The following is a 16,778-nucleotide window of genomic DNA, read 5'->3' as shown; positions in this document are numbered from 1 at the left end:
CCCACCCTTTGCATAAGAACATAAAAAATAGGAACAGGAGTAGGTCATACGGCCCCTCGAGCCTGCTCCACCATTCAATAAGATCATGGCTGATCCAATCATGGACTCAGCTCCACTTCCCCGCTCCTCCCCATAATCCCTTATCACTCAAGAAATTGTCTATTTCTGTCTTAAATTTATTCAATGTCACAAATTCCACAGCTCTCTAAGGCAGCGAATTCCACAAATTTACAACCCTCAGAAGAAATTTCTCCTCATCTCTGTTTTAAATGGGCGGCCCCTTTTTTCGAAGATCATGCCCTCTAGTTCTAGTCTGCCCCATCAGTGTAAACATCATCTCTGCGTCCACCTTGTGAAGCCCCCTCATAATCTTATGTTTCGATACGATCACCTCTTATTCTTCTGAATTCCAATGAGTAGAGGCCCAACCTACTCAACCTTTCCTCATAAGTCAACCCCCTCATCCCCAGAATCAACCTAGTGAACCTCTGAACTGCCTCCTTTTGTAAATATGTAAACCAAAACTCCACGCAGTACGCCAGGTGTGGCCTCCTCAATACCTTATATAGCTGTAGCAAGACTTCCCTGCTTTTGTACTCCATCCCCTTTGCAATAAAGGCCAAGATACCATTGGCCTTCCTGATCACCTGCTGTACCTGCATACTATCCTTTTGTGTTTTATGCACAAGTAGCCCCAGGTCCCGCTGTACTGTGACACTTTACAATCTTTCTCCATTTAAATAATAACTTGCTCTTTGATTCTTTCTGCCAAAGTGCCTGACTTCACACTTTCCAACATTATACTCCATCAGCCAAATTTTTGCCCACTCACTTAGCCTGTCTATGTCCTTTTGCAGATTTTTTTGTGTCCTCACATGTTGCTTTTCCTCCCATCTTTGTATCATCAGCAAACTTGGCTACGTTACACTTAGTCCCTTCTTCCAAGTCGTTAATATAGATTGGGGTCCCAGCACTGATCCCTGCAGCACCTCACTAATTACTGGTTGCCAACCAGAGAATGAACCATTTATCCCAACTCTCTGTGAGTTAGCCAATCCTCTATCCATGCTAATATATTACCCCCAATCCTGTGAACTTTTCGGCAGTGAGTTCCAGACTGCCAGCCCCACCACCTTCTGGGTGAAGAAATTTCCTCTCATATCTCCTCTAAACCTCCACTAATTACTTTAAATCTATGCCCCTGGTTGTTGACCCCTCTGCCAAGGGAAACAGGTCCTATCAACTCTATCCAGGCCCCTCATAATTTTATACACCTCAATCAGGTCTCCCTTCAGCCTCCTCTGTTCCAAAGAAAACAGACCCAGCATCTCCAATCTTTCCTCATCGCCAAAATTCTCCAGTCCAGGCAACATTCTTGTAAATCTCCTCTGCACCCTTTCCAGTGCAATCACATTTTTCCTGTAAAGTAGTGACCAGAACTGCACACAGTATTCCAGCTGTGGCTGAACCAGTGTTTTAAACAGTTGAAGCATGAGCTCCTTGCTCTTATATTCCATGCCTTGACTTATAAAGGCAAGTATTCCATATATGCCTTCTTAACCACCTTATCTACCTGGCCTGCTACCTTCAGGGATCTGTGGACCTGCACTCCAAGGTCCCTTTGTTCCACCACATTTTTCAGTGTCGTACCATTTAATGTGTATTCCCGTGCCTTGTTAGACTTCCCCAAATGCAATACCTCACACTTATCCAGATTGAATTTCATTTGCCACTGTTCTGCCCACCTGACCAGTACATTGATATAGAAACATAGAAATTTACAGCGCAGAAGGCGGCTATTTCAGCCCATCATGTCCGCGCCAGCTGACAGAGCCACACGGCCCTCGGTCAGCAGCCCTGAAGGTTACATATAAACCTATGAACAATGGCAGAAAGATAAAGAGCACCCAGCCCAACCAGTCCGCCCTACAGAAATGCGACACCCCTTACACTAAAACATGCTACATTCCACCCCAACCGGAGCCATGTGATTTCCTGGGACAGGCAAAAACCAGAAAAAAACCCAGGCCAATTGGGGGGAAAAAAATCTGGTAAAATTTCTTCTCGACCCATCCAGGTATTCAAAACTAGTCCAGGAGATCACCCTGGCTGTATTCGATTCCCTGCAGTACTTACCATCGTATCTGAGCCAACCAACAAGAGGTCATCCAGTCTAATCCCAATTACCAGCTCTAGGTTCGTAACCCTGCAGGTTACTGCACTTTAAGTGCCCATCCAACAATCTCTTAAAAGTGGTGAGGGTTTCTGCATCCACCACTCTTCCAGGCAGCGAGTTCCAGATCCCCATAACCCTCTGCATAAAGAAGCCCCCTCTAAACCTTCCACCAACTACCTTAAAACTATGCCCCCTTGTAATTGACCCCTCCACCAATGGAAATAGGCCCTTGCTATCCACTCTATCCAGGCCCCTCAAAATTTTGTACACCTCAATGAGGTCTCCGCGCGACCTCCTCTGTTCCAATGAGAACTAACTCAGCCTATCCAATCTGTCCTCAGTTAAGATTCTCCATTCCAGGCAGCATCCTGGTAAATCGCATCTGCACCCTCTCTAGTGCAATCACGTCGTTTCTATAATATGGCGATCGGAACTGCACGCAGAGCTCCAGCTGTGGCCGAACCGGAGTATTATACAATTTAAGCACAACCTCCCTGCTCTTATATTCTATGCCTCGGCCAATAAAGGCAATATGCCTTCTTAACCATCTTATCCACCTGGCCCGCTACTTTCAGGGATCTGTGGACAAGCACACAAAGGTCCCTTTGTTCATCTACACTATTAAGTGGCCTGCCGCTTAACATAGAAACATAGAAAATAGGTGCAAGAGCAGGCCATTCAGCCCTTCAAGCCTGCACCACCATTCAATATGATCATGGCTGATCATGCAACTTCAGTACCCCACTCCTGCCTTCTCTCCATACCCTCTTTAGCCATAAGGGCCACATCTAACTCCCTTTTGAATATATCCAAGAACATAAGGATTAGGAACAGGAGTAGGCCATCTAGCCCCTCGAGCCTGCTTCGCCATTCAACAAGATCATGGCTGATCTGGCCGTGGACTCAGCTCCACTTACCCGCCCGCTCCCCGTAACCCTTAATTCCCTTATTGGTTAAAAATCTATCTATCTGTGATTTGAATACATTCAATGAGCTAGCCTCAACTGCTTCCTTGGGCAGAGAATCCCACAGATTCACAACCCTCTGGGAGAAGAAATTCCTTGTCAACTCGGTTTTAAATTGGCTCCCCCGTATTTTGAGGCTGTGTCCCCTAGTTCTAGTCTCCCCGACCAGTGGAAACAACCTCTCTGCCTCTATCTTGTCTATCCCTTTCATTATTTTAAATGTTTCTATAAGATCCTTCTGAACTCCAACGAGTAAAAACCCAGTCTACTCAATCTATCATCATAAGGTAACCCCCTCATCTCCGGAATCAGCCGAATGAATCGTCTCTGTACCCCCTCCAAAGCTAGTATATCCTTCCTTAAGTAAGGTGACCAAAACTGCACGCAGTACTCCAGGTGCGGCCTCACCAATACCCTGTACAGTTGCAGCAGGACCTCCCTGCTTTTGTACTCCATCCCACTCGCAATGAAGGCCAACATTCCATTCGCCTTCCTGATTACCTGTTGCACCTGCAAACTAACTTTTTGGGAGAGGCCGCGTGGCCTAATGGGTAAGGCGTCAGTCTTCGATCACAAACCACCAAGTTTTCAGAAGATTGCAGGTTCTCGTCCTGCCGCGGTCGACTTCGCTCACTGCGTGAAATTTTTCACCCAGGTCGGGTGGCACGGTTTAATGTTTTACGTTTTGCAGGTAGACTCAAAGAGTTTCATGCACAAGGACCCCCAGGTCCCTCTGTACCGCAGCATGTTGTAATTTCTCCCCATTCAAATAATAGTCACTTTTACTGTTTCCCCCCCCCCCCCCCCCAAGGTGGATGACCTCACATTTTCCAACATTGTATTCCACTTGCCAAACCTTAGCCCATTCGCTTAACCTATCTAAATCTCTTTGCAGCCTCTGTGTCCTCTACACAACCCGTTTTCCCACTAATCTTTGTGTCATCTGCAAATTTTGTTACACTACACTCTGTCCCCTCTTCCAGGTCATCTATGTATATTGTAAACAGTTGTGGTCCCAGCACTGATCCCTGTGGCACACCACTAACCACCGATTGCCAACCTGAAAAGGACCCATTTATCCCGACTCTCTGCTTTCTGTTAGTTAGCCAATTCTCTATCCATGTTAATACATTTCCTCTGACTCCGCGAACCTTTATCTTCTGCAGTAACCTTTTGTGTGGCACTTTATCGAATGCCTTTTGGAAATCCAAATACACCATATCCATCGGTATACCTCTATCCACCATGCTCGTTATATCCTCAAAGAATTCCAGTAAATTAGTTAAACATGATTTCCCCTTCATGAATTCATGTTGCGTCTGCTTGATTGCACTATTCCTATCTAGATGTACCGCTATTTCTTCCTTAATGATAGTTTCAAGCATTTTCCCCACTACAGATGTTAAACTAACTGGCCTACAGTTACCTGCCTTTTGTCTGCCCCCTTTTTTAAACACAGGCATTATATTAGCTGCTTTCCAATCCGATGGTACCTCCCCAGAGTCCAGAGAATTTTGGTAGATTATAACAAATGCATCTGCTATAACTTCCACCATCTCTTTTAATACCCTGGATGCATTTCATCAGGACCAGGGGACTTGTCTACCTTGAGTCCCATTAGCCTGTCCAGCACGACCTCCCCAGTGATAGTGATTGTCTCAAGGTCCTCCCTTCCCACATTCCTGTGACCAGCAATTTTTGGCATGGTTTTTGTGTCTTCCACTGTGAAGACCGAAGCAAAATAATTGTTTAAGGTCTCAGCCATTTCCACATTTCCCATTATTAAATCCCCCTTCTCATCTTCTAAGGGACCAACATTTACTTTAGTCACTCTTTTCCGTTTTATATATCGGTAACAGCTTTTACTATCTGTTTTTATGTTTTGCGCAAGTTTACTTTCGTAATCTGTCTTTCCTTTCTTTATTGCTTTCTTAGTCATTCTTTGCTGTCGTTTAAAATTTTCCCAATCTTCTAGTCCCACTAACCTTGGCCACCTTATACGCATTGGTTTTTAATTTAATACTCTCCTTTATTTCCTTGGTTATCCACGGCTGGTTATCCCTTCTCTTACCGCCCTTCTTTTTCACTGGAATATATTCTTGTTGCGCACTATGAAAGAGCTCCACTGTTGCTCAATTGTGCCACCGTTTAGTCTGTGTTTCCAGTTTACTTTAGCCAACTCTGCCCTCATCCCACTGTAGTCCCCTTTGTTTAAGCATAGTACGCTCGCTTGAGACACTACTTCCTCACCCTCAATCTGTATTACAAATTCAACCATACTGTGATCACTCATTCCGAGAGGATCTTTTACTAGGAGATCGTTTATAATTCCCGTCTAATTACACAGGACCAGATCTAAGATAGCTTGCTCCCTTGTAGGTTCTGTAACATACTGTTCTAAGAAACAATCCCGTATGCATTCTATGAATTTCCCCTCAAGGCTACCCCGTGCGATTTGATTTGACAATCGATATGCAAGTTAAAATCCCCCATGATTACTGCCGTTCTTTTTTCACATGCCTCCATTATTCCCTTGATTATTGTCCGCCCCACCGTGAAGTTATTATCTGGGGGCCTATAAACTACACCCACCAGTAACTTTTTCCCCTTACTATCTCTAATCTCCACCCACAATGATTCAACATTTTGTTCATTAGAGCCAATATCGTCTCTCACAACTGCCCTGATATCATCCTTTATTAACAGAGCTACCCCACCTTCTTTCCCTTCTTGTCTATCTTTCCAAATTGTCAGATACCCCTGTATGTTTAATTCCCAGTCTTGGCCACCCTGCAACCATGTTTCTGTAATGGCCACCAAATCATACCCATTTATAATGATTTGTGCCGTCAACTCATTTACTTTATTTCGAATCCAACGAACTGGACTCAATAACTTTCTGTGGTAGAGAATTCCATGGGTTCACAATTCTCTGGTGAAAAAGTTTCTCCTCATCTCGGTCTTAGATGGCTTACCCCTTATCCTTAGACTGTGACCCATGGTTCTGGACTTCCCCAACATTGGGAACATTCTTCCTGCATCTAACCTGTCCAATCCCATCAGAATTTTATATGTTTCTATGAGATCCCCTCTCATTCTTCCAAATTCCAGTGAATATAAGTCTAGTCGATCCAGTCTTTCTTCATAGGTCAGTCCTGCCATCCCAGGAATCAGTCTGGTGAACCTTTGCTGCACTCCCTCAATAGCAAGAATGTCCTTCCTCAAATTAGGAGACCAAAACTGCACACAATACTCAAGGTGTGGTCTCACCAAAGACCCTGTACAACTGCAGTAAGACCTCCCTGCTCCTGTACCCAAATCCTCTCGCTATGAAGGCCAACATGCCATTTTCTTTCTTTACTGCCTGCTGTACCTGCATGCCTACTTTCAGTGACTGATGTACCATGACACCCAGGTCTCGTTGCACCGCCCCTTTTACTAATCTGTCACCATTCAGATAATAATCTGCCTTCCTGTTTTTGCCATCCAAGTGGACAACATCACATTTATCCACATTATACTGCGCATCTGCCATGCATTTGCCCACTTACCTAACCTAACCTGTCCAAGTCACACTGCAGCCTCTCAGCATCCTCCTCACAGCTTACACTGCCACCCAGCTTAGTGTCATCTGCAAACTTGGAGATATTATATTCAATCCCTTCGTCTAAGTCATGAATATATATTGTGTAAATAGCTGGGGTCCCAGCACTAAACCTTGCGGTACCCCACTAGTCACTGCTTGCCTTTCTGAAAAGGACCCGTTTATTCCCACTCTGTGCTTCCTATCTGCCAACCAGTTCTCTATCCACTTCAATACATTACCCCCAATACCATGTGCCTTAATTTTGCACACTAATATCTTGTGTGGGACCTTGTCAAAAGCCTTTTGAAAGTCCAAATACACCACATCCACTGGTTCTCCCTTGTCCACTCTGCTAGTTTCATCCCAAAAAATTCTGGAATTGTATACCCTTTCCTTATTAGTCCTCCCAAAGTGCATTACCTCACACTTCTCCGAATTAAAATCCATTTGCCACTGTTCTGCCCACCTGACCAGTAGTTTCATATCTTCCTGCAGTCCATGACTTTCCTCTTCATTATCAACCACACAGCCAATTTTAGTGTCATCTGCAAACTTCTTAATCATCCTCCCTATATTCAAATTTAAATCATTGATATATGCCACAGAAAAACAAGGGACCCAGTACTGAGCCCTGCAGAACCCCATTGGAAACATCCTTCCAGTCACAAAAACATCAACATTACCCTTTGCTTCCTACCTCTAAACTAATTTTAGATCCAACTAGCCACTTTGCCCTGGATCCCATGGGCTTTAACCTTCGTGACCAGTCTACCATGTGGGACCTTATCAAAAGCTTTGCTAAAGTCCATATGCACAACATCATATGCATTACCCTCATTGACCCTCTTGGTTACCTCCTCAAAAATTTTAATCAGGATAGTCAAACACGATCTTCCCATAAACAAATTCATGCTGACTGCCTTTCCAAATGTAGATTTATCCCGTCTTTCAGGATTTTTTTCCCAATAATTTTACCACCACTGAGGTTAGGCTGACAGGCCTGCAATTACTTGGCCTATCCCTTTCTCCTTTCTTAAACATTAGCAGTCCTCTGGCACCATGCCCAAATCCAAAGAGTACTGGAAATTGATGGTCAAGACCTCTGCTATTTCCTCTTTTACTTCGCTCAACGGCCTGGGATGCATTTCATCTGGGCCTGGGGACTTATCTACTTTCAAAGCTGCTAAACCCCTTAATACCTCCTCTCTCACTATATTTATTCATACAGAATTTCACACTCCTCCTCAATAGCAGTAATTGCATTACCTCTTTCCTTTGTGAAAACAGACATAAATTATTCATTAAGAACCATACCAACATCTTCCATCTTGGCTCCCCAAGGATTGTTGGGCATTATCTGGACATTACGTTTTAATATTTCTCACTGCAGAAAAGAGCTGGCAGCCCCCGTTGTGGGAGGGGCCCAAGTATTTTTCCATGTTGTACATTAAAAATCCACATCTGATGGGCAGGGGTGGTCTGGGACAAGTTACAATGGCCAGAAGGTGTCAACTCATCACAGGTAATAGCCAAAGATGCCGGGTCCATTGTTAAGCAATGTGAACTCGTCAGAGATGTAAACTAGTCAATGATCAAGCCATTAGCTGGATGAGATAACCCAGAGAGGCAGGAAAAAAAGAAAGGCATTAAGCCCCAGACCGGTTGGAAGCGAAAACCCATCACCGGCTATCACTGGAATACTCATTTACAAAGTTCTGAGATGATGGACCACTCAGACAGAAGCTTTGAAACATGGAAAAACTTTATTTGGCCAAAAGAAGCAAAGACACTTTGGATATAAAAGGTGGGCGTGTGGCCATCTCTCTCGCTCTCTCTCTCTCTTGCTTCACCTCTACAAGGACTGAACACGTTGTCTGGGAAGGAGAGAAGAAACCATCAACGAGCAACCAGAGCCTCGCCATTCAACTGTGAAGCTAATCTCGAGACTGGGACTTGGATACTACAGACAGTACAAAACCAGAAGAGACACATTTTCACCAGGAGAAGCAACGAGTAAGCCAACGAATCGGTGAGCATCATCCCTGCCCACACATCTTTAAGATCACAGCCACTGTGTGAGGAGGTGTCATGTGTTCTCCCAACCAAGCCTTAGTAAGGGTTTTAGTGGGGAGGTTTTGCTGCGAGGACCATAGAGGTGCGCCCAGCCGGTCGTACAGATTGGTGGTACACTGTAGATCCGAGCAGAGGGTTTAGACATTGGGTACTTCGCGATAGGGGTGTATTAGACATGCCAGGGTATTGGACCGTACTGCATCAACACTTTATTTACTTGTAGTTTTACTGTGTTGAGGTAGCTTTAATAAAGCATTGACGGTTGGTACCGAGGTATTTGTCCGTGACTCATTCGTCTGTTCAGTGCAGTAATCACTCCTAGAGGTGCAACGAGACCTAGGTGTCATGGTATATCAGTCATTGAAGGTTGGCATGCAGGTACAGCAGGCGGTTAAGAAAGCAAATGGCATGTTGGCCTTCATAGCGAGGGGATTTGAGTACGGAGGCAGGGAGGTGTTGCTACAGTTGTACAGGGCCTTGGTGAGGCCACACCTGGAGTATTGTGTACAGTTTTGGTCTCCTAACTTGAGGAAGGACATCCTTGCTATTGAGGGAGTGCAGCGAAGGTTCACCAGACTGATTCCCGGGATGGCGGGACTGACCTATCAAGAAAGACTGGATCAACTGGGTTTGTATTCACTGAAGTTCAGAAGAATGAGAGGGGATCTCATAGAAACGTTTAAAATTTTGACGGGTTTAGACAGGTTAGATGCAGGAAGAATGTTCCCAATGTTGGGGAAGTCCAGAACCAGGGGTCACAGTCTAAGGATAAGGGGGTAAGCCATTTAGGACTGAGATGAGGAGAAACTTCTTCACCCAGAGAGTGGTGAACCTGTGGAATTCTCGACCACAAAAAGTTGTTGAGGCCAATTCACTAAATATATTCAAAAAGGAGTTAGATGTAGTCCTTACTACTAGGGAGATCAAGGGGTATGGCGAGAAAGCAGGAATGGGGCACTGAGGTTGCATGTTCAGCCATGAACTCATTGAATGGCGGTGCAGGCTCGAAGGGCCGAATGGCCTACTCCTGCACCTATTTTCTATGTTTCTATTTAGAACTAGTGTAACATGGGGGTGCGTCAAAAACACCCAAGGTAAACCACTTACACCACACAAATATTACCCTCATGGTCTTCTAATAGGCTCTGCCCTTTCTGTACCACTTTTTAAGAAAGGAGGGAAGAGAGAAAACAGGTAATTATAGACCGGTTAGCCAGACATCAGTAGTGGGGAAAATGTTGGAATCAATTATTAAAGATGAAATAGCAGCACATTTGGAAAGCAGTGACAGGATCGGTCCAGGTCAGCATGGATTTATGAAAGGGAAATCATGCTTGACAAATCTTCTGAAATTTTTTGAGGATGTAACTGTTAGAGTGGATGAGGGAGAACTAGTGGATATGGTGTATTTGGACTTTCAAAAGATTTTTGACAAGGTCCCACACAAGAGATTGGTGTGCAAAGTTAAAGCACATGGTATTGGAGGTAATGTACTGACATGGATAGAGAACTGGTTGGCAGACAGGAAGCAGAGAATTGGGATAAACGGGTCCTTTTCAGAATGGCAGGCAATGACTAATGGGGTGCCGCAGGGCTCAGTGTTGGGGCCCCAGCTATTTACAATATACATTAATGATTTAGATGAAGGAATTGAGTGTAATATCTCCAAGTTTGCCGATGACACTAAGCGGGGTGGCAGTGTGAGCTGTGAGGAGGATGCCAAGTGGCTGCAGGGAGACTTGGACAGGTTAGGTGAGTGGACATCGCATGGCAGATGCAGTATAATGTGGATAAATGTGAGGTTATCCACTTTGATGGCAAAAACACAAAGACAGAATATTATCTGAATGGCGACAGATTAGGAAAAGGGGAGGTGCAATGAGACCTGGGTGTCATGGTACATCAGTCATTGAAAGTTGGCATGCAGGTACAGCAGACGGTGAAGGCGGCAAATGGTATGTTGGTCTTCATAGCGAGGGGATTTGAGTAAAGGAGTAGGGAGGTTTTACTGCAGTTGTACAGGGCCTTGGTGAGGCCTCACCTGGAATACTGTGTTCAGTTTTGGTCTCCTAATCTGAGGAAGGACGTTCTTGCTATTGAGGGAGCGCAGCAAAGGTTTACGAGACTGATTCGCAGGATGGCAGGACTGACATATGAGAGACTGGATCGACTGGGCCTGTATTCACTGGAGTTCAGAAGGATGAGAGGGGATCTCATTGAAACACAAAATTCTGACGGGACTGGACAGGTTAGATGCAGGAAGAATGTTCCCAATGTTGGGGAAGTCCAGAACCAGGGGACATAGTCTAAGGATAAGGGGTAAGCCATTTGGGACTGAGATGAGGAGAAACTTCTTCACTCAGAGAGTTGTTAACCTGTGGAATTCCCTACCGCAGAGTTGTTGATGCCAGTTCATTGGATATATTCAAGAGGGAGTTAGATATGCCCTTACAGCTAAGGGGATCAAGGGGTATGGAGAGAAAGCAGGAAAGGGGTACTGAGGTGAATGATCAGCCATGATCTTATTGAATGGTGGTGCAGGCTTAAAGGACCGAATGGCCTATTCCTGCATCTATTTTCTATGTTTAGTTACCCTCTTGCTTGTAATATATTTATGGAACATCTTTTAGAATATTTATAGAATATTTTCCTGCAACAGCTTTCTTCTTCATCATCATCCACACAGTCTATTTTAGTGTCATCTGCAAACTTCTTAATCATATCCCCTACATTTAAGTCCATGTTATTGATATATACCACATAAAGCAAGTGACCCAGCACTGAGCCCTCCGGAACCCCACTGGTTACAGCCTTCCAGTCACCCATCAACCATTACCCTTTGCTTCCTGTCTCCGAGCCAATTTGGATCCAACTTGCCACTTTGCCCTGGAACCCATGGGCTTTTACTTTCGTGACCAGTCTGCCATGTGGGACCTTATCAAAAGCTTTGCTAAAATCCATATACACTACATCATACACACTCATCGACCCTCCTGGTTACCTCCTCAAAAAAGTCAATCAAGTTAGTCAGACACCTCGTTCCATCTCACCCTTCAGAATGATTGCTCCTTCATGAAAAAAAGTCTTTGCCATCCACGATCTCATCAAGGAGAATCAGCTGCTGACAGCAAACTGGCTGGCGACTGCTTCTCCCTCACTGAAGTTTCCATGCCTAGCTACACATTCCACCCAAAAACCACTGTGGTGATGGCATAGCTCACATTGCTAAAATACCCCTCAGCACGTCCCCTTACTCCTCTGGCAAGTTCTCTTCCCTTGAGGATCTCATTCAAAATACTCATCATCTACTTTCCTTCCAAGTCCCATGCTGACTTATTCAATGAGACCTCCTTCCTCTACTCACTTAACCTTTGCACTAGTGACTACTTATCTTTGATGACTTCAATCCACACTACAACTCCCCTACACCCCTCTTCTCGGACTTCATTACCCTCCTGTTCTCACTCAATCTAACCTTTTACTTCAACTACCCCACCCATACCTTCACCCAGCCTTTCAATCCCACCATCTCTCACGATCTCTCTGCACCCAATGTCTGAATCATTGATAAGGCTATCCATGACCATTTCTTTGTCTCCCTTATCAATCACATGTACTACCCTAATTCCAATATCCTTATCATTCATCTTTGGAAACTCTCCTCCAGCTTCCACAAACTCACTCTCCCCTTTTCCTCTGGCTCTCTACCTGTCACAATATCATTGCAGTCAAACTACTGAACCGTGCTCTCACATCCACATGCGACCTTGTTCCTAGCAAATTGATCAGTGTCTCCAAACCCTGTCGCTCTTCCTGGTACATTCCTCATCTTCAAGTCATAGGTTCGCAAACATTCTGTACAACTGGCCTAAGTAACAATCATCAGATTTCGTACGGCCTTATTCAGCTCTACAATACCCCACCTCAATCCAAACTAACAACTACTCCAAAATCATCTTGGAGGGCAAGGCCAGCTCTAGGTTCCTTTTCTCCACAGCTAACCGTCCTCTGAAACCCCTTTCTCTTGCCCCCTCCATCTTCACCTCAAAGTTCAAGGGGCTCACGGATTTCTTAGTCTCTAAAATCAAGCCCATCTGCGCAGTTGCCTGTGCTAGCTTCTCCCTGTTCTCAGTTCCAAGCTCCCCACTAATCCATCCCTGAACTCTCAGAATTTTGAAGTTTCTCCCACATTTCCTACCTCACCCTTTCCAAATTCATCTCTTCCCCAAGACCCACCTCCGATTACATTTATCCCTTCCCCACTCTACTCTTGATTACTCAACTACCCCTCCTGGCCCCCATGACAGGCAACATTGTTAACAGTTACATTTCCTATCACTTTCTCCCTCAATACCACTGTTATTTCCCTCTGACCCCCACCCCCCCCCACACTTAAAAAAAAAAATACACTCCATCAATCAGTTCTCTATATTTATCGGTCCATCTCTAACGTCCCCTTCAACTTTAAGGTCCTCAAGTAACTCCCTATTGGTATCCCTGTTAACTACATAGTCAAAACAGTAGAATACAAGTCAGAGGAGGTAATGATCTAACTTTATAGCGCTGTAGTCAGACCTCAACTTGAATACTATGTCCAGTTCTGGTCACCAAGAAATGAAGGAAATATTCAAGAGCTGAAGGCAATACAAAGAGGAGGCATAAAATGTGAAATATTCCAGTAAGCTGAAGTTCCAGGCCAAGGGCTCTCTGTTTGACTCCTAGATCTCTTATATTTACATTGATATGGGGCAGGTTAAAGGTACACTCTGGTTTGTAGGAGATGCGAGATCTACTTACGTAAGTGGCCAGTGACACATAGAATATACATCTGGTAAAATCCAAAAGTATCAACACCTTGGGAGAAACTTAAAATAGGAAACAATGCGAGGAGTCTTGATTGTAACAGAGTACAGGGAAGCAGAAGAATGCATAGGATGGTGTATTTACAAGCTTAGGAGGGCCAAGAGAGAAAAGTTCAGGGAACATAGTATTGGTAAGAGAGAGACCAGGACATTACAGGTGGTGAAGATTCACTTTACCTTCACACCTGCTGCAGTGTGTCTACAACGAGTGCAAAGTGAAAAATTAACAGACAACCTAAAACCGTTTAAACTTCATTTTTGAAAACATTTTTGTGTTCGAAGCGATGACAGGTCAGGTGGGTCTTTGTTAACATTAAAAATGTAACCACCGTTTGGAGACTGGTAAGTGGAGTTCTGCACAGTAAGGATACATACTGCGAAAGTGGTGCAGACCAAGCACTATAAGTTAGCTCTGCTGACTCCATCTCTAAGCAGATACCAATCGCAAACTTGTAAACCGCTCCCCTTAAATCTCCAGGTTGCAAGGATGAGCAAGTGTCATGTTGGCCTCTATTGATGCTACTTTCTCCCATTTATCCCTCTTTTTGTAAAGCTCCTGATTTTCATTTGCTCCCTACCAGCCTGGCCTGAGATCAGGAACTTATTACACTCCTGTCTAAGGCTATCATTAAATTAACTAGCATGTTCTATCATTCAGTAAGGGATTCTAGTATTGTTTGCAAACGCTCCTTTTAAGCAGCTTTCAACAAATCTGTATTTTCCAGGATAAAAGGTTAATTTTAAAGAAAACAATATGTGTCAGTAATAACTAGTACAATATTTAGTAAAAGTAACCTATTAAGAAAATCTACATTATCAAAGAAGGCCATTCGGCCCATTGTGTCTATGCCTGTGGGTAGCACTCTCGCCTCTCAGTCAGACAGTTGTGGGTTCAAGTCCCACTCCAGAGACTTGAGCACAGAAATCTAGGCTGACAGTGCAGTGCTGAGGGAGTGCTGCACTGTCTGAGGTGCCGTCTTTTGGATGAGAGGTTAAACCGAGGCCCCGTCTGCTCTCTCAGGTGGATGTAAAAGATTCGTTGGCACTATTTCGAAGAAGAGCAGGGGAGTTATTCCCAGTGACCTGGCCAATATTCCTCAATCAACATCACTAAAACAGATTATCTACTCATTATCACATTGCTGTTTGTGGAAGCTTGCTGTGTGCAAATCGGCTGCTGCGTTTCCTATATTACAACAATGACTACACTTAAAACATTGGCTGTAAAGCGCTTTGGGATGTCTGCTGGTCGTGAAAGGCACTATATAAATGCAAGACCGTTCAGTTATAAAATCATAAATATAAAAAGTGTTTTATCTTACTCTTCCAGTACTCACCTCCCAAAGCTCCAGCAACTCTTTACCCACATCATCACTTAAGAGTCCAGTTAAATGTTTCATAGCTTCCTGCAGGAAAACAGAACATTATTGCATCAAGGTTCATTTGCCAAAGGAAGCAAGAACATACATTTATATACAATGTTCTTCAACACACACTGGGAAGTCAGAATGTTGACCTTTTTCCCTTTGGGAATGGTGGCCGCTCTGGGTATTGCTGACGTTTTTTGTTTTAATTTCAGATGTGCTACATTTGTAGATTGTTATTTTTTTCTCATTTTTTCACCTGATGTGTTTGGGTCTCTCGTGTCTTTTCATCCTCCAATATTTGCACATTCTTTTCTCCTTTTTATGTCTCTCCACCTCCTTACCTTTGCAGTGTCTAACACTTTCCTATTAAGCAGTATGCAGTTCAATCAACCAATTTACTCCCTCTTGGTGATCGGTTTATTTGTTTCTCTGCCCTTTCCCTTTCTATTTTACAACTTTATTAAAATGCCTACTTATATTTTACTGTTGTTTGGAAGCACAGGGATAGAACAACCAGAGTCTGGTGGGACTAGGAAGAGTGTCGGAGTATGGGAGTAATGGCGGCGGAAAATCCTGGATTGTGGGAGCATCGAGGGGAAATATTACCAAGCGTGGCAGTGGTGGGAGTGTAAACATTGTCTTGGGTGTGTAAACATTGCGATGCAGAATATAGGAGCATGGGACAGGCTTGCTGGGTGTGGGAGTACTGACAGGGGAACCCTGGGTTTGGGAATAGCAGGAGGAAAATTGTGGGGTGTTGCTGAGAAAAACACATCGAGAGAGGTTTTCTCTGTCGAGTGGGGTGTGAGGGAAAAGGCATGTATGCTCATGATGGGGGGGGGGGGGGGAAAGAGAGGCAGAAGCGACAAGGGGAAACAGGAAAGTTACAGGTGGCCAGGGCAAGAGAGCATAGAAACATAGAAAATAGGTGCAGGAGTAGGCCATTCGGCCCTTTGAGCCTGCACCACCATTCAAAAGATCATGGCTGATCATTCCCTCAGTACCCCTTTCCTGCTTTCTCTCCATGCCCCTTGATCCCTTTAGCCGTAAGGGCCATATCTAACTCCCTCTTGAATATATCCAATGAACTGGCATCAACAACTCTCTGCGGTAGGGAATTCCACAAATTAACAACTCTCTGAGTGAAGAAGTTTCTCCTCATCTCAGTCCTAAATGGCCTACCCCTTATCCTAAGACTGTGTCCCCTGGTTCTGGACTTCCCCATCATCGGGAACATTCTTCCCGCATCTAACCTGTCCAGTCCTTCTAAACTCCAGTGTATAAAGGCCCAGCTGATCCAGTCTCTCCTCATATGTCAGTCCCACCATCCCGGGAATCAGTCTGGTGAACCTTCGCTGCACTCTCTCAATAGCAAGAACGTCCTTCCTCAGATTAGGAGACCAAAACTGAACACAATATTCCAGGTGAGGCCTCACCAAGGCCCTGTACAACTGCAGTAAGACCGCCCTGCTCCGATACTCAAATCCCCTAGCTATGAAGGCCAACATACCATTTGCCTTCTACACCTGCAGGCCAACTTTCAATGACTGATGAACCATGACACCCAGGTCTCGCTGCACCTCCTCCTTTCCGAATCTGCCGCCATTCAGATAATATTCTGCCTTCGTGTTTTTGCCCCCAAAGTGGATAACCTCACATTTATCCACATTATACTGCATCTGCCATGCATTGGCCCACTCACCTAACCCGTCCAAGTCACCCTGCAGCCTTTTTGCTTCCTCCTCACAG

At 44.5% G+C, this 16,778-nt stretch overlaps 1 protein-coding gene across 2 annotated transcripts in view; it reads right to left on the bottom strand.

The window, feature by feature from the left end:
• hddc2 (HD domain containing 2) overlaps positions 1 to 16,778 on the bottom strand; it is a 189,086-nt gene that overhangs the window by 23,630 nt on the left and 148,678 nt on the right. For both annotated transcript variants that reach the window (XR_011593869.1, XM_070885292.1), the window contains exon 6: positions 15,000 to 15,068. Coding sequence is in view for 1 of the 2 variants with exons in the window: in XM_070885292.1 (XP_070741393.1) it covers positions 15,000 to 15,068 (69 nt within the window). In the remaining variant the exon portion in view is untranslated. The remainder of the gene's footprint in view (positions 1 to 14,999; positions 15,069 to 16,778) is intronic.

The sequence above is a fragment of the Pristiophorus japonicus genome, chromosome 7 (assembly GCF_044704955.1).
Source record: "Pristiophorus japonicus isolate sPriJap1 chromosome 7, sPriJap1.hap1, whole genome shotgun sequence".
NCBI classification, from domain to species: Eukaryota; Metazoa; Chordata; class Chondrichthyes; family Pristiophoridae; genus Pristiophorus; species Pristiophorus japonicus.
This window is presented reverse-complemented; position numbering and strand designations above follow the sequence as displayed.